At 45.9% G+C, this 20484-nt stretch overlaps 1 protein-coding gene across 2 annotated transcripts in view; it reads right to left on the reverse strand.

Moving 5' to 3' along the window:
• Positions 1-20484, reverse strand: part of GALNT17 (polypeptide N-acetylgalactosaminyltransferase 17) — a 450254-nt gene that overhangs the window by 196244 nt on the left and 233526 nt on the right. For both annotated transcript variants that reach the window (XM_060032206.1, XM_060032205.1), the window contains exon 4: positions 1849-2023. In XM_060032206.1, the coding sequence (XP_059888189.1) occupies positions 1849-2023 (175 nt within the window). The remainder of the gene's footprint in view (positions 1-1848; positions 2024-20484) is intronic.

Raw genomic sequence — 20484 nt, forward strand, 5'->3', positions numbered from 1 at the left:
CCCAAGACAGTTCTGATTTTACTACTGAAAGTCTTGCATTTTGGGAAATCCCTCAGCACTGGGCAAACCCGACCAGGCAGTCACCTAAATCACAGCCTAGAGCGGTCTTTGGGACATGGTCTCATCACCCAGCAAATATTTGTCAGTTAGTTTAAGTGAAAGATATTGAATGTCTGAGCCGGGAACGTGGAGGTCAAAACGGAGAGGAAAAGGTAGACGTGAGAAACAGAGGAAAAACCAGCTAAAGCTGGAGGTGGCTTGGATGAGTAACACGATGGGGAGAGAAGAATCAAGTGATGGGGACATGGGTGGTACCACCAGTTTTGACAGGAAAGAAATGAGGAGGGAATGATACGGAGGAAAAGGTGAGACAGGGCAAGGCTGAGGCTCCAACGGAACATTCAAGGGCTTCTGTTCAGAAGGCTTCTAGCTCAAGGGTTCCCAAACCTGAGTGGGCAGCGGAGTCCCCTGGTGGGGGGGCTGGTTAAAGCAGCTTACTGGGCCCCATCCCCAGAGCTTCTGATGTCATAGGTCTGGGTGGAGCCCAAGAATCTGCATTTCTAACAAGTTGCCAGGTGATGCTGACACTGCTGGTCTGGGGACCACACTTTGAGAATGATTATGAGAGATAAACAGTGGTGAGGCTCAGAGGAGGTCAGGGCTGCACAGCTACAGCTGTGTGTATCAGGGTCTGATGGTGGCAGAAAAAGCAAGGAAGAAAACTGGGGTCTGAGATGGCAACAGATGCCCGTGTGCAAGTGAAAGGACCAGTAGTAACGGTGACCCCACGTTCCAAACCTTTGTGTGGTCATGTGCATGACCATCCTTTTCTCTGGCCATTAAAAGGATTCTAAAGTTTGTTTCAAATGAAGAATAGACATTTTAAGGCGTAATTAGTGATGGGATATTGGCTCTTCAAATATGGTACCGTGAACTTATTCAAGATGGTATCATTGAGTGTAAATAAACATTATTAATGAAATTAAATACTGCTTCTTACGAATTAAGCAATCCTGGCATAGGGGTTTAACCTCTGACTTGATTTATCATTGGTTAGTTAGAAATAATCATATAACTGTAAAGCTCTAACCTAATTTTAACATGCTCATTGACTGATTTGGGCATTTTTTTTTTCTTTGGTACGCGGGCCTCTCACTGTCGTGGCCTCTCCCGTTGCGGAGCACAGGCTCCGGACGCGCAGGCTCAGCGGCCATGGCTCACGGGCCCAGCCGCTCCGCGGCATGTGGGATCCTCCCGGACCGGGGCACGAACCCGCGTCCCCTGCATCGGCAGGCGGACTCTCAACCACTGCGCCACCAGGGAAGCCCCGATTTGGGCATTTTTGACGCTTCACTCTCTTACATCCAAAATCTACTCCCTGTATGCCCATCGATTTCTCTCACATTCTTTTCACCTGGAGAAACAGGAGGGGCCGCATCGGCAGAGAGAAACCCTTCCCTTCCTCCAAATGCTGTTAAAGATGATCCCAGAATTTTTTTTTTTTTTTTTTTTGGCCACACGACATGCGGGATCCTAGTTCCCCAACCAGGGATCATGCCCTCACCCCTTGCATTGGAAGAGCGGAGTCTTAACCACTGGACTGCCAGGGAAGTCACGATCCCATAAATTCTGGGAAGCTTTGCCTGAGTAGGTAAAACTATAACTGAATCTCTTGTTTTCAACAGTCAACCATCCTCCCCGGAAATGGAAACGAGCAAAGTAGCAAGAGATTCTCCATTCTCGCCAGCGCCCCGGAGGAAACGGCCAGAGTGGCCCACCTCCCAGACTCCAGCCCCGCTGACCATGCTGCAAATCCCGAGCGCTTCTAGCCTTCAGCTTGAGACCTACCAGCCAGCGGTGAACTCCACGTGGGCATCAAAGAAGCCGGTGACCTGGCCGGTGGCCACCTTCCAACCCTCGATGCGAGCTCGGATCAGGCCCTCTCTTTTTCGATTTCTCACCACCTTCACCAGCCCGGGGTAGCGTTTGTGGACATACTCCTCCAAAGGGGCCTTCAGCTCCTCTACAAATGACAAAACACAGGAAGGTCCGTAAACGTGTCAAATGTGCATCCAACCCACTGGGAGGCCGACAGATCTTCAGTTAGTCCAGAGATTGCAGAAAATTTTGCATGTTAGTCATTTTAGTAGAAAAGTCAACTTGGTCCCAGTGATTCAGGAGACATCTCTGACTGATGTCCTTCGGGGTTTCTTTCTGACCCTCCCTCCTTCCTTGGACAGCATTCCTGTGCCCCCACTGTCCCCTGGGTCTTGTTTATCAACTTGATATGGGTTTTTCCATCTGCACATATGCTGGTTCTCACAGAATGTGTTCTGGGAGGTCCAGACCCAGAGTCACACCCTAGATGCAACATTAACAGGGTTTGGTCACAGGATGTGAAAGAAATCCTTGCTCAGCAGTAGAAACGCTACCTTGATGGTGAAAGAAGGCCATCAGGGCTTGAACACTCCCTCCTGCCACCAGCAGGTGGTACAAAGTGCGTGATCTATATGATCTAATTTAATCCTTACGGCCACCCTAGGTGGTTGCTAGATTAATCCCATTAATTAACTAGATGAATTCCACACTGCAAATTAAGAACAGTCTTAGGGAGACTAACCTGTCCCAAGGTCACAACCTAGGAACAGAAGAGCTGAAACATGGGTCACATGTGTCTAATTCCACAGACGTAAAGGGATACCTTTGCGTACTTGAGAATCACTGTCTCATCACAAGGAAAAAAACATTATTTTTCATTTTTTTATATCTATATGAGATGAGGATATTAACTAAACCGACTGTGGTAATCACTTCACAGTATATGTCAGTCAATCATTATGCTGCACCCCCTAAACTTAGGCAGTGCTGTATGTCAATTACATCTCAGTAAAAATGGGGGAAAACCAGCAGGTGTCGGAGGATGGACAGGGAAGGGTTGACAGAGAGAGGATTCTGAGATATGCACACTCCAAGGATGCGCCCTCGGAGAGCCTCAGGGGTCCAGAAGCAGCCCAGCTGACTCAGATGTGAGTGGTCCACAGACGATACCTTTGGAGACATCGTCACCTCTGACCTTGCTCTAGAAAAACCCACAAGGCTGTATTTACAGACATTGTGCAGACCCCTCACTTCCTAGTTATACACAGCAATGTCTGGCAAATTAAAGCCATATACTTGCAGCACATGTCGAGGCTGCCCTCTCTAGGTCACGGCTGTTGTCCCTGGGAACGATGCAGCCATGTGACCCAGGAACAAGTACAGAAAATGGGGGGGTTAGATGGATGGGAGTGAAAGAGCCCCCAGGGGTACAGAGACATGACGTAGTTCCTGTCAGCTAAAGGCATGGATGGTGGGGGAACAGGAGTGTCATGGGCTGAATTGTGTAACCCCCCCCCCCAAATTCATCTGTTAAAGCCCTAATACCCAGTAACTCAGAATGTGACCATATTTGGATATAGGGCCTTTAAAGAGATGATTAAGTTAAAATGAGGTCCTTAGGGTAGGTCTTAATCCAATCTGAGCAGTGTCCTTAAGAAGAAGAGATCTGAACACACGCACAGCCCCCAGGAGCACGCACACAGAGGAAGGACCATACAAGGACACAGGGAGATGGTGGCCGACGGCAAAGCAAGAACAGAGGCCTCAGGAAAAACCAACCCTGCCAACACCTTGATCTTGGACTTCCAGCCTCCAGAAAAGTGAGAAAATAAATTTTGTTGTTTAAGTCACCCAGTCTGTGGTACTTTGCTATAGCAGCCCTAGCAAACTAATACAGGGAGGAATTAGTTTGGAAAGGAGAAAAAAATAGAACCTGGGTGGAGAAGGGGCAGAAACTCTAAGGAGGCACAAGGTGGTCGGGTGTTCATACTGGACTCAGACTGCCTTGGGTTCAGAACGCTGTGCTACCTTTTACTACCTGAGTGACCCTGGGCAATTTAGCCAGTCAATGTGTGCCTCAGTTCCCTCATCTACCGAAGGGGGATGGTAATACAGTCATCCCTCAGTATTTGCAGGTTCCAGGACCCCCAGGGATACCAAATCCGCAGATGTTCAAGTCCCTTACAGTTGGTCATCTGTACCTGCAGGCTTCATATCCAGGGATACTGAGGGCTGACAGCAATAGTATGGACACCACAGGGTTGTGGTGAGGATTACAGATGTTCATAAATTCAAGAATGCTCAGAATTATCCCTGGCACAGTGTAAATGCTCAACACGGAGTAGCTGATATTAGTAATTAACTTCCCTCTTTCCCTCAATATAAGTTTAGGGCAAAGCAGCCCAGGGAGCCTGAGGAAGCCATGTCCAAGATGGAGAAATAGGCCTGTAAACCAGAACTCTGGTTCTCAAACTGGAGGCCACCAACAGCGTCAACTGGAGGGGCTGAAATGGACTGCTGGGTCCCTCGCCCACAGAGTTCATTTTCAGAAGGTCTAGGCTGGGGCACGCATGCTCTGGGTATGGGGAACCACACTTTGAGAACCACTGAGTTTGAATGTTTGGCAGGTAGCATTACACCCTCAGTAAGTTATCTATTGCTTGTCTTTTTGCCCGGTTTGCTATCATCTTTGCCATCATCCCAGAGCCGGTGAGAGGCCTGGTGCAGAAGCCAGGCTGTGGGGACCGTCGAATTCTTCACTCAGCCAGGTACATGGGACTGGGGTGACCCAAAGAATTTTCAGCTTTTAGAGACCATCTCCTGACTGAATGTTGGCTGCATTTGCCCGTCTGTTCATTAAATTTCTTGGAACAAGAATGCTAGCAAGAAGGCTGGACGGGCCATGCTTGCTTGGTTTTTCATTTACTCCCCTCGAGTGCTGGGTGGGTGGGCAGGCGATGAGGGACACACCATGGAAGGCAATGGACTGGTCAACGGACCCACAGAATAATACGGTGGGAATCCTGCTCACCCTCTAGGGTTGGCCTGGGATGGCAGGAATCTCAAGAATCTCTGTAAGTTCAGGGAGAACATTCTGGACGCTGAGTGTCAGGTGCCACGACAGGGACCTGCAGGCATGGTTGACCTTCACCTCCAGGCGACCTGGGACCCTGAGGTGCTCTGCCCTGTAACTGGAAATCAGGTCCCAGCCATGCCGGTCACCATGTCTAAGTATCAAGGGCTCTCCACCTTTGTTCAGCGGTTGTGACTGAGCCTTCAGAGGAGAGAGATAAACAGGCATTTACAAGTTTGGCAAAAAAGAGTGAGGTTTGCTACCACTGCCCTTCAACATCTCCAGGCTAGTGGGATATGAATATTAAAGTGCTTTGAAAAGTTTAAAGGGATAAAAGGATAATGCCTCATCATTTGGTACTAGCCTATGGTTGCTAAGAATAAATAAGATTTACATATAAAGCCCTTGACATGCATTCAAAATCTTATTTCTGATACTAATTGGTCTATTAATATTATTCACATGGATCCATTTTATAATACCCCATGAACAAGAGCACATCCTTCTAGCTAGTCAGTATCATTTTAAACTCCAGGCACCATCATTTTATAGCAGTAGTCACCAGCCTCCACCTTTCAAGATTCAGTGACACATTGTTCCAGACACAATTGAAGTGACGCCCTGGGATCTTTCATGGGAACACGAAGGGAGATGCCAGCATCTGACTAGCAGGGCTCGAGAACAAGAGACACTGAGAAGGCTTCATTTCCCAATCCCTGTATGTGATTCTGGACCCAATAATGTATTGAGTTGTGCCCCGGCTTGGATTTAAAATCAATTCGGACACAAGCACTCCCTTGAGATGCTTACAATCTGGGCAAGGAGATGAGACATGCTCAAAAAATTCCAATATTGAGGAGCTAAGGGCCAAAGAAAAATGGTCGTAGAGGGAAAGTGTGATGGAGGGTCGGGGGGAAGGTCACAAAGGGAGAAATGATTTTGGCTGCGGGTGTCCAAGGAGAAGGTCGTATCTGAGTTAATCAGCAGGTTTGGACGTGTGCTCTCACTACTCCAGAATACACAAGCACACAGCAAAACACAGGCGTGGAACTGGATCTGCTGAGGCGACAGAGTCACTAGTGTCTGGGAGCCTGGGAAAATGCCATTAATCAGAAAAGAGGAAGAGAAGCGGAAGTTGATGGGTTCACCTGGGGACAGGTTGAGTGGCTAGCAGACCTTTGGGGGCTGAGTGCTGAACCAGGATAATGGTCCAGAGTGAGAAGACAGGGCACAGAGTGTCAGGGACATGGTGGGGAGAGACGATGGCACAGGAGGGAGTGAGAGTTCCAGAAGAAGACTCAGAACCCCACTTTGGGAAACGTGTGCATCCAGGAGGCAGGAAGCAGAGCTAGAGGACAAGACGGGCTAGAAACAGCATCACAGGGGCAGAATCCTATCAAGCGTAGAGTTTCCAAAAGAAGAATCTGTGCATTCATTTCATAAATATTTATAGAGCGCCTACGTGGTTGAAAATGACACAATCCCTGTTTTCAAAGAGTTATTCAACATCCAATGTCAGGGAAATCAAATGAGTTAGAGAAAATGAGAGCTGAGAACAGGCCGCTGATCTAGACAAACAGTAGCTTCCTGATGGGAACAGTGAGAAAAAAGAATTCCCTTCTGGACGCAGCTGGGCCCTTCGGGGACAAGGTTAGCTTAGGGAGAAGTGGATGAGTAGGGCAGCTCAGGAGAGATTTCCAGAAAGGCTGGTCCTGGTGGAACAGAGTTGTGACAGCCTGAGGGCATTGGGGTGTTGAGATTTCAAAGTTGCTTTAAAGTGAGAAAGCCCACGAGTTAACTGAATAAAAACAAGGCCTCCAGACTCACCATGGAAGGAAACAAATTCTCAACCTGACAGCGGTAAGAAATGTCACACCCATCACCTAAGATCCTTTATCATCCTTAACAGATGAAACCATTCCTGGACATTCTAATGACAGCTAAGAAAAACATTTTACATACGATTTTTCTCACCGACAGACTCAGAGAAGAAAACAAAAACTCACTTTTGCAAAAATAAATGTTTACCTACCAATGTTATGAAATCCAATACTAAATTGGTCTAGAGCCATTTGGGAATGCTTGTGTTTCTTAAGGTTTTGGTAAGTAGCACTTGAGGGTCAAGAGGGGAAAGGCAACCACTGCCCGTGATCGGAAGGGACCAGACGGGAGATATATCTGCTCCTTAACAATAAAAGGACCGCCTGTCATCCAGGCTTAAGGAGTAGACGTTGACAGAAAGAAAGTGACAAACAGTGAGAACTAAAGCAAAAAACATTATTACAGAATTATATCCAGATCGCACAATTTCAGTGACATTAGAGAATAAAACATCAGCCTAGTCTCATCTCTAAACCCTGCTCAGAAAAAATTGTGGACATAGAAGGCATCTCCACCTGCTCCCAAAACTAGTGCATGAACCTGGGTACCACACAGACGTGGGCTTGGAAGTGGCCACACCGTCCGGGGTTGGGCCCCATCTGTACCTCTTAACCCGCGAGTTATCAAGTCTTGCTGATGAGACTTACTGAACGTTGTAATTCTCCTCAAGGTATGGAGACTCAAGAGAATCAGTCTAAGTTTAGATGGTGTTTCTCAAACTTTAACCTGCGTGGAAATCACCAGTAGGTCTGGGGTGTGGCCCAAGAACTTGCATTTCCAACGAGCTCCATGAGGCTGCCACTGCTCCTCTGGTGAACGCACTTGGAGTAGCTCTGACGTAGAGCTGACCCCCTATCCAACCCCACCTGTGATGAATTAACCCCTGTGCACAGAACAGGTCTCATCCGAACTGGGCAGACGTTGCAGAATCCCAGTGTTGGCCACCGCCTGTCTCTGCTTTTCCCACTGCCTGGGCCTTCTTGTTCCACCTTGTCTGAAAGATGGAACCCCTTGGAGATGACCTCAACCCCTTGAGGTTGCCCCAATACAGCAACCTCACCATTAGTCCCTTGACAAGGACCCCTGATGTTCCTGGCTTCTGCTCTCACTCCCGCAATCTATTACAATGACAAGTGGTACAATTCTACCAACACTGCTTCTGCTGCCATCCGTGCCACCATCACCATCACAGCCACTTAGAACCAACACTTCTCCCTGCCAGCAGCTGCTGAGCTGTGGGCATGCTGCTCGCTGGGGATGCATGGGTTGTGACAGCTGGGATGAGAAAACAGCACATATGGCATGTTCCAATTAAAAACAAAAAAAAAACCCCGCCTGCCTCAAAGCCAGAGTTCCTCAGAATGTGAGATTCCGCTCTACCTAGGAATCACCTGGCAGGTGACGCAGGTTCCCGGGCTGCCCTAGGCAGTTCTAATTTAGCGCGCTTCGGTGGGGTTGACCAGCACTCCAGATGATTCTCCCACAAACCCAGAACTTCTCAAAAGCACTGCCTGATTTTTCTTTCATTGTTTTTTACCGTGGTTACATACACATAAAGTTAACCTTTTTGATCATTTTAAAGTGTACAATGGCGTTAAGTGCTTTCACAGTGTGGTGCAACCTTCACTGCTATCTAGTTTCAGAACTTCTCATCACCCCCAAAGGAAACTTCACACCCATTAAGCAGTCACTCTCCGTGTCCTGCCCTCCCCGCAGCCCCTGGCGACCACTGATCTGCTCTCCATCTTGGCCTCTTCTGGATAATTCATAAAAATAGAATCATACAAGATGCGGCCTTTTGTATCTGTAAGCCCTGGTCGATTTTGAAGGGGCGGGGGCTGAAGTATTTTTTTTTGAGTGTGAATTTAAATCCCTAGGCCTTACTGAAGGTCTGATTCTTGTTCTGCTGCCCATTAGCTTTTCTGATCCCCATTCTGGTAATTTGGTTCACTGGAAGCTTCTTTGCAGAGCCCCTCCGGACTCATTAAAGGGGGTTCTAGCCTCTCAGAGGGGAGGATCCAACCCATGGATCTGTGCTCACACCCCCAGTGTCCCCCCTGACACCAGCCTTTCTCCCCATCCCTGATGGAAACTTCCAGCTCACCATACTTGGGGACTTTAAGTCGGCAGAGGGAAAAAACACGGTCCTTAACACAGATTCAGCGCAGCCGTTAGGCACGATGCCCTACATTTCTGCAGTGCCTTTTTTTTGAGATTTCTTTTTTTTTTTAATATGTGAATCAGCCATGATGCCACTGAAAGAAAACAAAAAATAGATTAAGAACACCTGGATTTTCAGGCATGCCTGAGAATACCTTTATGCCTGAAATAACTAACCAAACCTAAAGGCATAAAAGTGGCCAGAGATCAATAATGCATTTTTTTAATTAATGTTTTTTTAATTTAAAAAGGGAAGGGGGAGAAACCTCATGCAATATGTGGGTTTCTATCTGTCAGATGGAGTTAGTTAAGTCCCAGAAACGAATCTGGGCTTTGAAGGACCTGAAGTTTATATAATCTGAAGGATCCCCTTTAAGAAAACGAAAAAAAAAATCTCTTTTGTAAATTTTACAAAAACCCACAGGCCTGTGAACCACTGTTAGGCTCCCTACCCACTGCCGCCTCCACACAAGCGAGGGGCCCCAATCATGAGTTTCCATAGCTTCAAGGTGAGTACACCCTGTGAGGCGGGCTTCTTGGATGCAAAATTGCTCTTTGGCTGACAATCACTACTTTTCAAACATTTCAGATACTATGTTTGTCTGTATCTATAATAAAATACTGATATCCCCTAACTGCTAGCCAAAGCTGACTAAAAATGTCAGCTCATCATGAAATGCTCCAAAATACTACTCAGATGAGTTCTCCTCTCGTATTTAACTCGAGAATGATCTCTCTTGTAAACCCGTAACATTCCTCGAGTTTTGCTTTCACATTTACTGAATCCTAATTAAGGATATTCTGTTGTAACTGCTTTACCTCTGGCAACTCTACCCTCATCAGCGCTCTGTGAGGTAAGGGGTATTATGATCCCCATTTTATGGAGAAAGAAACTGAGGCCCAGAGAGGGTAAGCACTCGGCTGAAAGTCACACAGTTCAGAAGCGGCATGCCTGCCCTCCTTGTCATTCTGCCCGATTCCTGCGGATGCGAGGCCGTGAAAACTGAAGTCGTTCATCTGCTCGTGCAGAACTCAGCCTTGAACGTGGGAAGTCGAGGCCTGACTCAGGCCTGGCCAGGAACTGGCTCTCTCTGGAACTCTGAAGCCCCCATTTTTCTGCTCTGGGCACACTTTTCCAGCCATCCATCCACTGACAGTGGTTGGCCCTCTCCAGAGAAGAAGCCCCCCCTGGCTGACTGAGAGGCTCCAAGGGAGGGGGTAACAAGGATAACCGGCTGAACTTCAAACTCCTCCGAACAACCCCACTAAACTCTGAAGGGACAGCAGTGACGTAAGAGCCACGCCCCTCCCCTCCGCTGCCACGCCCACCGCTCCGTTGCATGGACCTGGCGAGTGTGTAAAAACCCAAGACGAAATAACCCAGAAGGCGTCTATACTGTATGTTTCATTCTCTGGGCATCGCTCAGCTTTGTGGACTTAAATAATGCATTTTCTGACTACAGGAGTGAAAAAGAGGTGAGGCAAGAGCCAGAAATTTTGGGAAGAATGGGGGAGATTAAAAAGGGATGTTTTTGCTGTGTATGAAAGCATTTTAAAGGCGATTCCATACTGAGATCAAAGCAAGGAGAAAAGAAAGCGAAAGACAAAAAGAAGCAAGAAAAAAGATGTGAGGTGCAAAATACCGAGGTGTTAAACTAAATATATCACACGGAGTTGTGCATTCAGGAGAGGGGCTTTGAAAAGGAAAGCCATCTCCGCTTTCAACTCCTTTGTTAAGAAATTCCTCTCCACCGCTTCTTCCATTTAAATTTCATCTTTAAAAAAAAATAAATACAAGGAGCCCAAACCAACAGGAAAACACCGCAATGCCTCTAGAGGTGCCTCCAGATTGCTCCCCCAAATTAAGAGCGTTCCCCTATCTCACCCCATCAAAAGGCAGTTGAAAGTCCGGTACTTGCAGCTGATTCTAATAATAACATGTGAATTTAAGCGATAAAATTTGTCTGCAGCCTGGAGTGTGTTTTTCTTTCATTATGTTTCTTATTTACTGAGATATTGATTCTGAACGCTCTGAAGCTGGCAATCCTCTTCCTTTAAATAACCAAAGTCACCGTCATTAAGGGGGCCCGGGGGGAGCAAAACGGCACACAGGAAACAGGAAACCCTGGAGAGAACAGGGTCACAGCGCGGCGCTTGGTCACTTCTTGGAGTTTTCTTTAAGTGCAGCTGTCAGCCAGGAATGGAATAAGTAGAGTACAGCCTCTGGTCAGTTTCCCCTTCTCCAGTATTTTGGGGACCTCTGTATTCAGAGCCCTGAATTCTCCAAGGTCAAAGGCAGTATGGGTCCTGTGCAAAGAAAAAAATGCTTATGCACGCTCACCAAAAACTGGTGCAGGTGAAGGTGTCAGGTAGCACGAAAATGTTCTATAAATAGCAGCTTTTATTAGGGTCCAAGAGGTTTGCAGAACCTAACATGTCTCTTCTAGCCCAGGGGAGACGATCAAGATATATAACAGCCAAAGACAGGCAATGACCGGTCAGAACAGATGCGAGCTGGAAGGCCACGCCGGGATGTGCTGGCTGAACAGCAGCTCTGCAGATCTCAAACCATCACCGCACCTGACGGTCACACACGGGGCGCTCATTCGGACTGAAGACTCGAACAGTCCTACTGATTAGGTACTCCCAGGGTGCAGAGAGCAGGGATGTTCTGAGGTGGAAAAAGAATGAAAACGGAAAGGTCTCTGGGAGGGAGGGTACCTCGGGGCCACGTGCATTTGTGTATCACTGTGCTCCTACACTGAGCCTGGGGGCACCTGAGAGGCAGTGACGCACCTGGTCAGGAGCATTCATCGTGAGCTGCTGCACGATGCCAGGGTAAACAGTTAATAGGGATAATACTGGTCCCCACCTGAGAGGGCTGTTTGGGGTATCAAATAAGTGGATGCATGCAAAGCGCTTAGCTCAGTGCCAGGAACACAGACGCACTCGATAGATGTTAAAATGATTACTCATTTTTTACTGCGTGTGTCGCTGTATACTGAAGGGAGAGTGGACGCGTCTTGGGAAACAATGAGATGAATCTGGTAAGGGGACAGGAGGGCTGCGGGGGAGGGAGTCTTAAACCGGAAGGAAGCGGAAAAGCACAGAGGGAGGTGACAGTTCCCAGGGAGGAGGCCCCAGAGTCCTGGTTCCGGGACGAGGATGGCTGAGTTGGAGCCCCGGCTCCTGCAAATTCTGGCTGCGCTGCCGTGGATTAAAGCACTTCCCTCTCTGAACTTGAACTTCTTTTTTAAAATGGATATCAATGACCATCTCCCAGTGTCAAAGGGCGTGGTCAGGACTCCAGGAGATGCGTGCTCAGTTAGCACCATGGAGTCGTGCCCAGGAGGGGAAAGGGAGTGTCAGAGCCCCTCTGCATTTGTGCTGCCCAATCTGGGGTTTCTTGACATCCTACAGGGGTCATTCACTCGCAGGCCCCCTTGAGACCAGACATCTGATGTGTAAGACAAGGAAGCTAGCGGCCAGGCCGGACCTGGCCCTCAGGATTCAGAAGGCAGCCATCCTGCCCTAAGGGTAAGAGGAAAGGAAAAGATTTGTTCCAAACTGTGTGCAGGTGCCGGGCACAGTCCCTCCCAGACCCTAGAGCACAGCCTGAGGCCACAGAGCCTCTGCCCGGTAAGCAACCCAGAGCTCACAGCTAAAGTGACCTAAAGGTACTCTTGGCAATGCCAACTCAAGGATCCACCTCGCTTCTCGAAGAAAATAACATTAAAGCTCCAACACCACTTTTTGGGGAACAAAGGTGAAAATGGCCATGGCTGGCCTTCCTGACGATATTGCCACCAACCCCTGGGCTTTCTTTTCTTCTCTTTTACTTTATTTTATTTTTATTATTATTTTTTTTACCTTTCCTTTTTTTTACATCTTTATTGGGGTATAACTGCTTTACAATGGTGTGTTAGTTTCTGCTTTATAACAAAGTGAATCAGTTATACATATACATATGTTCCCATATCTCCTCCCTCTTGCGTCTCTCTCCCACCCTCCCTATCCCACCCCTCTAGGTGGTCATAAAGCACCGAGCTGATCTCCCTGTGCTATGCGGCTGCTTCCCACTAGCTGTCTGTTTTACGTTTGATAGTGTATATATGTCCATGCCACTCTCTCACTTTGTCACAGCTCACCCTTCCCCCTCCCCATATCCTCAAGTCCATTCTCTAGTAGGTCTGTGTCTTTATTCCTGTCTTACCCCTAGGTTCTTCATGACATTTTTTTTCTTAAATTCCATATATATGTGTTAGCATATGGTATTTGTCTTTCTCTTTCTGACTTACTTCACTCTGTATGACAGACTCTAGGTCTTAATCCACCCTTCCCTCTGTCTCATCTGTCAGCTTCTCTGATCTCCAGCCTGGGCTAGGCTGTTCAAGGAGCCTTTTTTTTTAATCCCTCCTGCTCTGCGGCTGCTCAGCATTTTCACGGGACGTGGTCAAGCTGTCCCTCCTCAATCCCGTGGCCCAGCAAGATCATCCATCTCTGACTGGGACTCTCTCTCTGAAACTCCAATCCACCCGTCAATTCTTACATGTCAAATCCCATTGCACGCCTCCCTCTCTATGCCCCAAGCATCTGTGCCTTGAGATCCGGGTTTGTCTACTTCCCCCCACTGCTGTTTCCTCCCATCCACATGTCCAAGTTCTAACTGTCTCTCATGGTCCAACTCAGGTGCCACATCCTTCTCAAAGGCCTCATTTATTTCCCCAACTGTGGGAACTCCAAGTGCGAATCTCATGGATGTTGTTACAACATTTGGGGTCCATTGTCTGCCTGTCCACCCTGCCCCCTCCATTTCTGAAGACTTCCTCCATGGTTACTGGTGTGTGGTAGTTCTATGCATGACCCTGCCCTCCTGGCCACAGTTGACAGGTCCAACGAAGGGTATGTGACCCAAACTAGAGCACCAGGTTCCCTTCCCTGGGATTCCCCTGGAGAGGTGGTCCTGTCTCCCTAAAGTGGCTGAAGCTGTAATTACAATGTCAACTTTGGGCTATCTTTGCAGCCATATTTCCCTCCAGATGGCCTGGAAAACTGGAGGTGGCCAGCCTTCCCAAGCCGACAGGGGAACAGAGGGGCTCAGAGACCGTGGAGACCCGGGACAGAGAAACCTGGCAATGTCTGAGTGCCTGGGTCCCACTTTCCCTTGGGTCAGCCTCATGCCCATCCCTGGGGTGTATCAGCCCCTCCAGGACCTTATATTGTTGGGTGTTACCTAATGGGAGCTCAAAATCTGATCCCAGGGCAACACTTTCAACACAGTTTTTGGATTACTCCTGATTCTGCAGGAATGCAACCCATTCCCCTTAGTATCATAGTCAAGGTCACCAAGACTAACACAGAAACTTTTCCTCCACTGGAGGCTGGGCTGGAAGATAAAAAAACCAATCAGATTTTTAAAGACACAGTGTCACATAAATGGACTAAATGACCAAAGAAGTTTGCTTGAACATGTGTCTACCATAACTCAAGTAATGGGGCTCTTGGGCATTTATCCCAAGGAAATGAAACTTTATTTTCACACCAACATCTGTACACCAATGTTCATAGCACCGTTATGTGTAAAAACCCCAAACTGAAACAACCCAAATGTCCTTCACAGGTGAAGGGTTAAACAGACTTGGTAAACCCACACCATGGAACACTGTGCAGAAGGAAGAAGCCGATCACAAAGGTTATGGTTCAATTTACAGAATATTCTTGAAATAACAGAATTATAGAGATGATGAACAGACTAGAGGTTGTTAGGGGTGAGGTAAGGGGAGTTGGGTGGTAATAAAGGGGTAGCATGGGGGAGCTTTGCGGTGATGGGGCAGTTCTGTATCTGAACTGTGGGGAATCTCACCTGTGCTCAAATTGTATAGAAACACCTCCCCCCCACCCCCACACACGTTAAACTGGTGAAATCGGAATAAGCTCTGATCATACAATTTGTGGATCGCACCAGAGTCAATTTATAGGTTGTGATTAGTGCACTAGAGTTTAGCAAGATGTTACCCGTGGGGGAAACTAAGTGAAGGGCACATAAGACCCCTTGTACCTTTGTGCAACTTCTTGTGAATCTAGAATTATTTCAAAATAACAAGGTTTTTTGCTGTCATCACTTTTTTTAAGCCAGTTAGCGTACGAAGCTTTAGCCAGGGTTCTCACACTATCTCTTGTGTAAAAATATACACACTCCTTCTTCTCCTCTCCTCCCCATGGCCTAAAATACACAGGGAGGAATGTAAACGCACAACCTAATCGTGATTACAGACCCACAGAGCAAATGCCGTCACACTGCAGTGATCTGGTTGGGGACAAAAACAAGTATTATTTCCAATCAGGAAGGCTCTTTACAAGCGGGGGAGAGGCAGGCAGATGCTGTCCCAGTAAGGAAGCCTGGCCCAGCGTGGAGCTGTGTGATAACAAGGTGTCTCTTGGCTACTTTACTCAGAGCCTCGACAACACAGGAAAAGTGTTATCTTCCTGAAACACAAGACCTCTCCTATCTCTGCAGTTATAAACCAAGAAGAAAAGCAAACAGTGTCAGTATGCCTTCTCCAAAATCCCTTTTGAAAGCCCAGAGGGTTGAACCTTCCACTGAAAAAAGTTCTAACTTGAGCCATCCTTCTTTCAACCGTTGAACACACCAACCAAGAGAAGACCTTGATCAGGTGTGCTTGCTCCACGGGGAAATATTAGTGACAAGGTCTACAGACACCAAGAGCACCGAGAGACGCAAATCATGATGATTGGAGATAGGTGGTTTGGGGGACCTAAATCAAAACAACTAGAGTATTCAAGCCAAGATATGTACAACAATGCCAAATACAAAAGCTCCCAAGATGATGCCAGTGGAAGTAGAAAGAAACACTTTGCACACATGCCGTTTAAAGGAACGTATTCAGTGATCCCTATAACTTGGTGTGCAAGGCACTGGGAACGTAGCACAGAAGGAACTATCGTTCTTGCTCTCAAGGGTCTTATAGTTTAAAGATGGGCAAGTGCACAGAGGCAATTCAGCGAGCCAAGTGTTGTGCCAAAGTACACACTGATGCCTGGGAGCAGAGGCCCCCAACCCAGCCACACCTGGGAAATCCAGGAGGGCTTCCCAGCAGAAGTGACACAGAAGTAGAATGTTGAGGAATAAGCTGGAGCTGGCAAATCAAATACCACCACAAGTGCACTCACCAGTTATGCCCTTTATTATACTGCCAGGACCTGTGCTACATGCTTTACAAGTATGACCTCGAAAGCTTGTAATTTAAACCCTGCATAAAAGCCACTATCATCCCCAGTTTACTCAAGCTCAGAAAAGGTAGGTGACTTGGCCAAGACCTCCACATACTATTGCCTAAGGAAAAGAGGAAGAAAGTTTTTCAAAAGTAGTTAAAAACTATTGACAAGACATGTATTATATATATAATCTTATGTATTAAAGATTGTAACAGTGGAAACGAAGAAGCTTCTAATATTATTTCAACTTGATGGCTAACGTTACCCCTCAGTTTGGAAGGCACAGTAAAATTCCACGGGAATCTGGACTTGACATATCCAAAAGGTGAACTCAATCCCTCTCCCAAACCTATGCTACCGTACTCCTTATCTTAGTGGATGGCAGCAACCTGTCCTGTCACCGGAGCCAGGACCCTGGGAGTCCTCTTTGACCCCTCCCTCCTCTTTACCCTCCATAACCAATCAGTCCTCATGTGAGTCAGCCTCAATGTTTGCAAATGTAAAATATTTTAGCATACGAAAACAGGATATTTCAAATAAGTGGTGAGGATGAATTATTAAATACATTGAGATAACCATACTTTGAGACAAGGGTCTCTAGGTTAAAACTTTCTCACACCTGATACAAAAATATGTAATCTGTTGGAATTTATTTTGAAAAGAAATATTTACCTATAAGAAAACATGCATGAATATTTGTACCTTCTAGGGACCATGAATAACTTTCTTAGGATGTTACTAAAGGAAAAGACTGATGGATTTGACTATATAAAAATGTAAACTTTAGGCTTGTCTAAAAATACTGTAAACAAATTAAAGTGAAAGCTCAAATTGAGAGAACTATCTATGAAATGAACGTAAAAAGTTTTTAAATATATACAAAGTTCTTATAAATTAATAAGATAAATATTCCAATAGAAAAAACATGAGTGTCATTATTAATGGGCAAATCCCTAAAAAAGCAATATGGTCAAATGTATGAAAAACTGTTCAATATCACTAATATTCACAAAATGCAGATCTAAAAATGATATGCCATTTTTCACTCGTCAGAACAGCAAAGATGACAAAGATGAATAAGACTTGGTGTTGGCGAGGATACAGAGAAAGAGATAGTTTCGTATACTTTTCATGGGACAGTACACATATCTGGAGAACAAGTTATCAATTCCTATTAAAAGTTCTTAAAAATAAGTATGGAACTTCTGGGATAAGATAATAGATTTGACTCGTGAATTGGACAAAAGTCACTGAAAACTACAATAAAGGGATTAAAAAAAATAAAATAAACCCATAACCTTCCAAGGGCAGAGAAGACAGAAGACGAGACATCAACCATGAAGCTGGGGAGGCTGGAAAGCGGATTCACAGATCGACAGATGTGTCCGACCCCTCTGCTGTCAAACTCTGGAAGTCCAAGCACTCAGAGACAGAGAGAGAGAGAGAGAGAGAGAGAGAGAGAGAGAGAGAGAGAGAGTGTGTGTGTGTGTGTGTGTGTGTGTGTGTGTGTGTACATATATATAACACACATATATATACTCATATACACGTGTACTCATATACTCATGTACTCATATACATATATATACACATATATATACACACACATATATATACTTTACAGTTCAGTGATACTAAGTACAATCACATTGTTGTGCAAGCACGTTACCACCAGCCATCTCCAGAATGTTTTCATCTTCCCAAACTGAAACTCTGTATCCATTAAACACTAACTCCCCATTTTCCCTCCCCCAGCCCCCAGCTGCCTAATCACCTCTTAGGAAGTAATCATGAGCTGACAACAGGCTCGCGGGAGGGGAGAGAAAGCCTCCAAGGTGGGAGATGGAAACTAAATAACAAAGAAAAAAAGCACCTTCTGGAAACAGAACACACAGGGAAAAAACTGAAAAACAAAACATTATTAATATCCTCCAAGGGATCAGAAAACATATTGCTTCCATTAAATAAAAACAATACGCTATAAAAAGGAACTCTCAGAGAATAAAGATGAGGGCCTGGAAGCAGAATCCTGATAGCAGATATAAAAAACGGAATAGAATGGAAGGGAGATAAAACTGAAGAAAGCAAATATGTCAGAGCAAAAAGATAAGGAAAGGTAAGGAAGCAGAGAAAAGATAAGAAAACTGGGGGTTCAGTTTAGGAGGTTTAATAATGGAATACAGTGGGAGATGCTGAAAGAGATAACTGAGAAAAAATGGGGAGGCATTATCAATTAAATATTCCAAGAAATTTTCTGAAAACTGACATTAGATTCCAGATTGAAGCCACTGGATGACCTACACCAAGGCTCATCACTGTGAATTTCCAAACTCTGCAAACAAAATGAAGATTCAAGCTTCCAGAAAGGAAAGAAACACGCAAAAGATCAGGAATCAGGACTCTTTTGTTTCTTCTAAAAAACACTGAAAGACAGAAGATAATGGAGCAAACCCATCAATATTCCGAAAGAAGGGGATATCTAACTCAATCAGGCCATCATTCACACAGAAGATTTAGGAAAAAGCTTTCTTCAGACATGGATAATCTCAAAAGATTTTATCTTCCTTGTAATATTTGTCAAGAAACTTCTAGATGTTGAGTTTCACCAAAATCAGTATGTAAACCAAGAAAGAGAGAGGCATGGGGTCCAACATAGGTGGGGGGCAAAGGAGATCTCCAGGAGGATGGGGAAGGGAGATAGGTCCACCATGGCCAACCATCACATGGGAGCGGTGTGGCTTGAGGCAGACGGGTTGAGGGTTATCGTTACCATCTCTCCTGCAACCTGACCACACTTAAAGCTGAGGGTAGATCATCCGAATGAGTCTGGTCCCCATCCTTCCCTATAATTAGATGTTCTGACCAGAGATTGACTAAGTTTGTGCTGGTTTTCCATGCCTGCAGCTTGGACCAGCTGAGGTCATTCATTTCATCCTTATGCTCTGACCTCCTCCTGAACATAGGCAGTACGCCTTGATGAGGTCCGAACCAGAAAATAGAGGACACGTCATTCCATCTGTCCAGATTTTTGCCTTCTACCCAGTACCTGGTTCACACGATAGCCCTGCCAGGTGCCCCCACTGGGGTAAGCCCTGTATTTCCCTGGGGTCATTGATGACCTAGCTGACTCCCCAGAAGAGGCTTTTGTAACTCTTAGGAAAGCACAAAGGTCAATTTCTTGTTCTTGACATGGTAGGATAACGAGTATTTATTAGTAAGTACTTTTTTTTTTTTAAATAAAGGTGTCAGACAAATGAATCTATTTATGAAACAGATACAGACTCACGGACATAGAGAACAGACTTGTGGTTGCCAACGGGGAGGGGCTAGGGGAAGGATGGAGTGGGAGGTTGGGGTTAGCAGATGGAAGCTGTTATATAGAGAATGGATAAACAACAAGGTCCTACTGTACAGCACAGAGAACTACATTCAGTATCCTATGATAAACCATAATGGAAAAGAATATTTTAAAAATGTATATATATGTACAACTGAATCACTTTGCTGTACGGAAGAAATTAACACAATCTTGCAAATCGACTATACTTCTATTTAAAAAAAGAAAAAAAATTTAAATCAAATAAAGGAGTCAGGAAAACTAAGCAAGAAAAAAAAAAGGTATCCCAATTGGAAAGCAAGAAATAAAATCATCACTATTTGAAGAGGATATGAAAGGAGAATGGTAAGTTAGTCACTGGACTGACGGAGTTTATGGTCTCAGAGGGACGCTGGGTAGCCACCTAGGAGACAGAAGACACACAGGTGTGGAGCTCGGGGGATGGCTTTGGAGGTCACCAGAATGTGCACAGTGGAGGAGGCTGCCCAGTGTATCCTGATGGTGAGAACCATGAGTGACCCCAACTGAAGCACAAAGCCGAGGAAAAGGACGACTGAAGGACAATCAGAAGACAGTGGTGTCAGGGCCTCCAGAGGAGAAAGATGCCAAGAAGGAAGCCGCCAGCAATGTCAGATGTGGCCGGATTGGAGAAGGAAGTGCCCACTGGATGTGGTGAGCAGTGATTTTGCCTGACTGATTTCAGTGTGATGATGCACAAAGGTACAAAGAATTGCCTCTTACTTGGGATTAATTTAGGCCAATGTCAATATTCAAGCTGAATGAAACAAATGACTTGAAAAAACAAAAACTAAAAGGGAAAATCCCTGACTTGCCTGTGTACCCAGATCCAGAGTTACCTGGCTTTATTCACACTTTCCCCAAGCCAGTCTTTTTTTTTTTTTTTTTGTAAGTTCTTTAA

The sequence above is a fragment of the Delphinus delphis genome, chromosome 15 (assembly GCF_949987515.2).
Source record: "Delphinus delphis chromosome 15, mDelDel1.2, whole genome shotgun sequence".
Taxonomy (NCBI): Eukaryota; Metazoa; Chordata; class Mammalia; order Artiodactyla; family Delphinidae; genus Delphinus; species Delphinus delphis.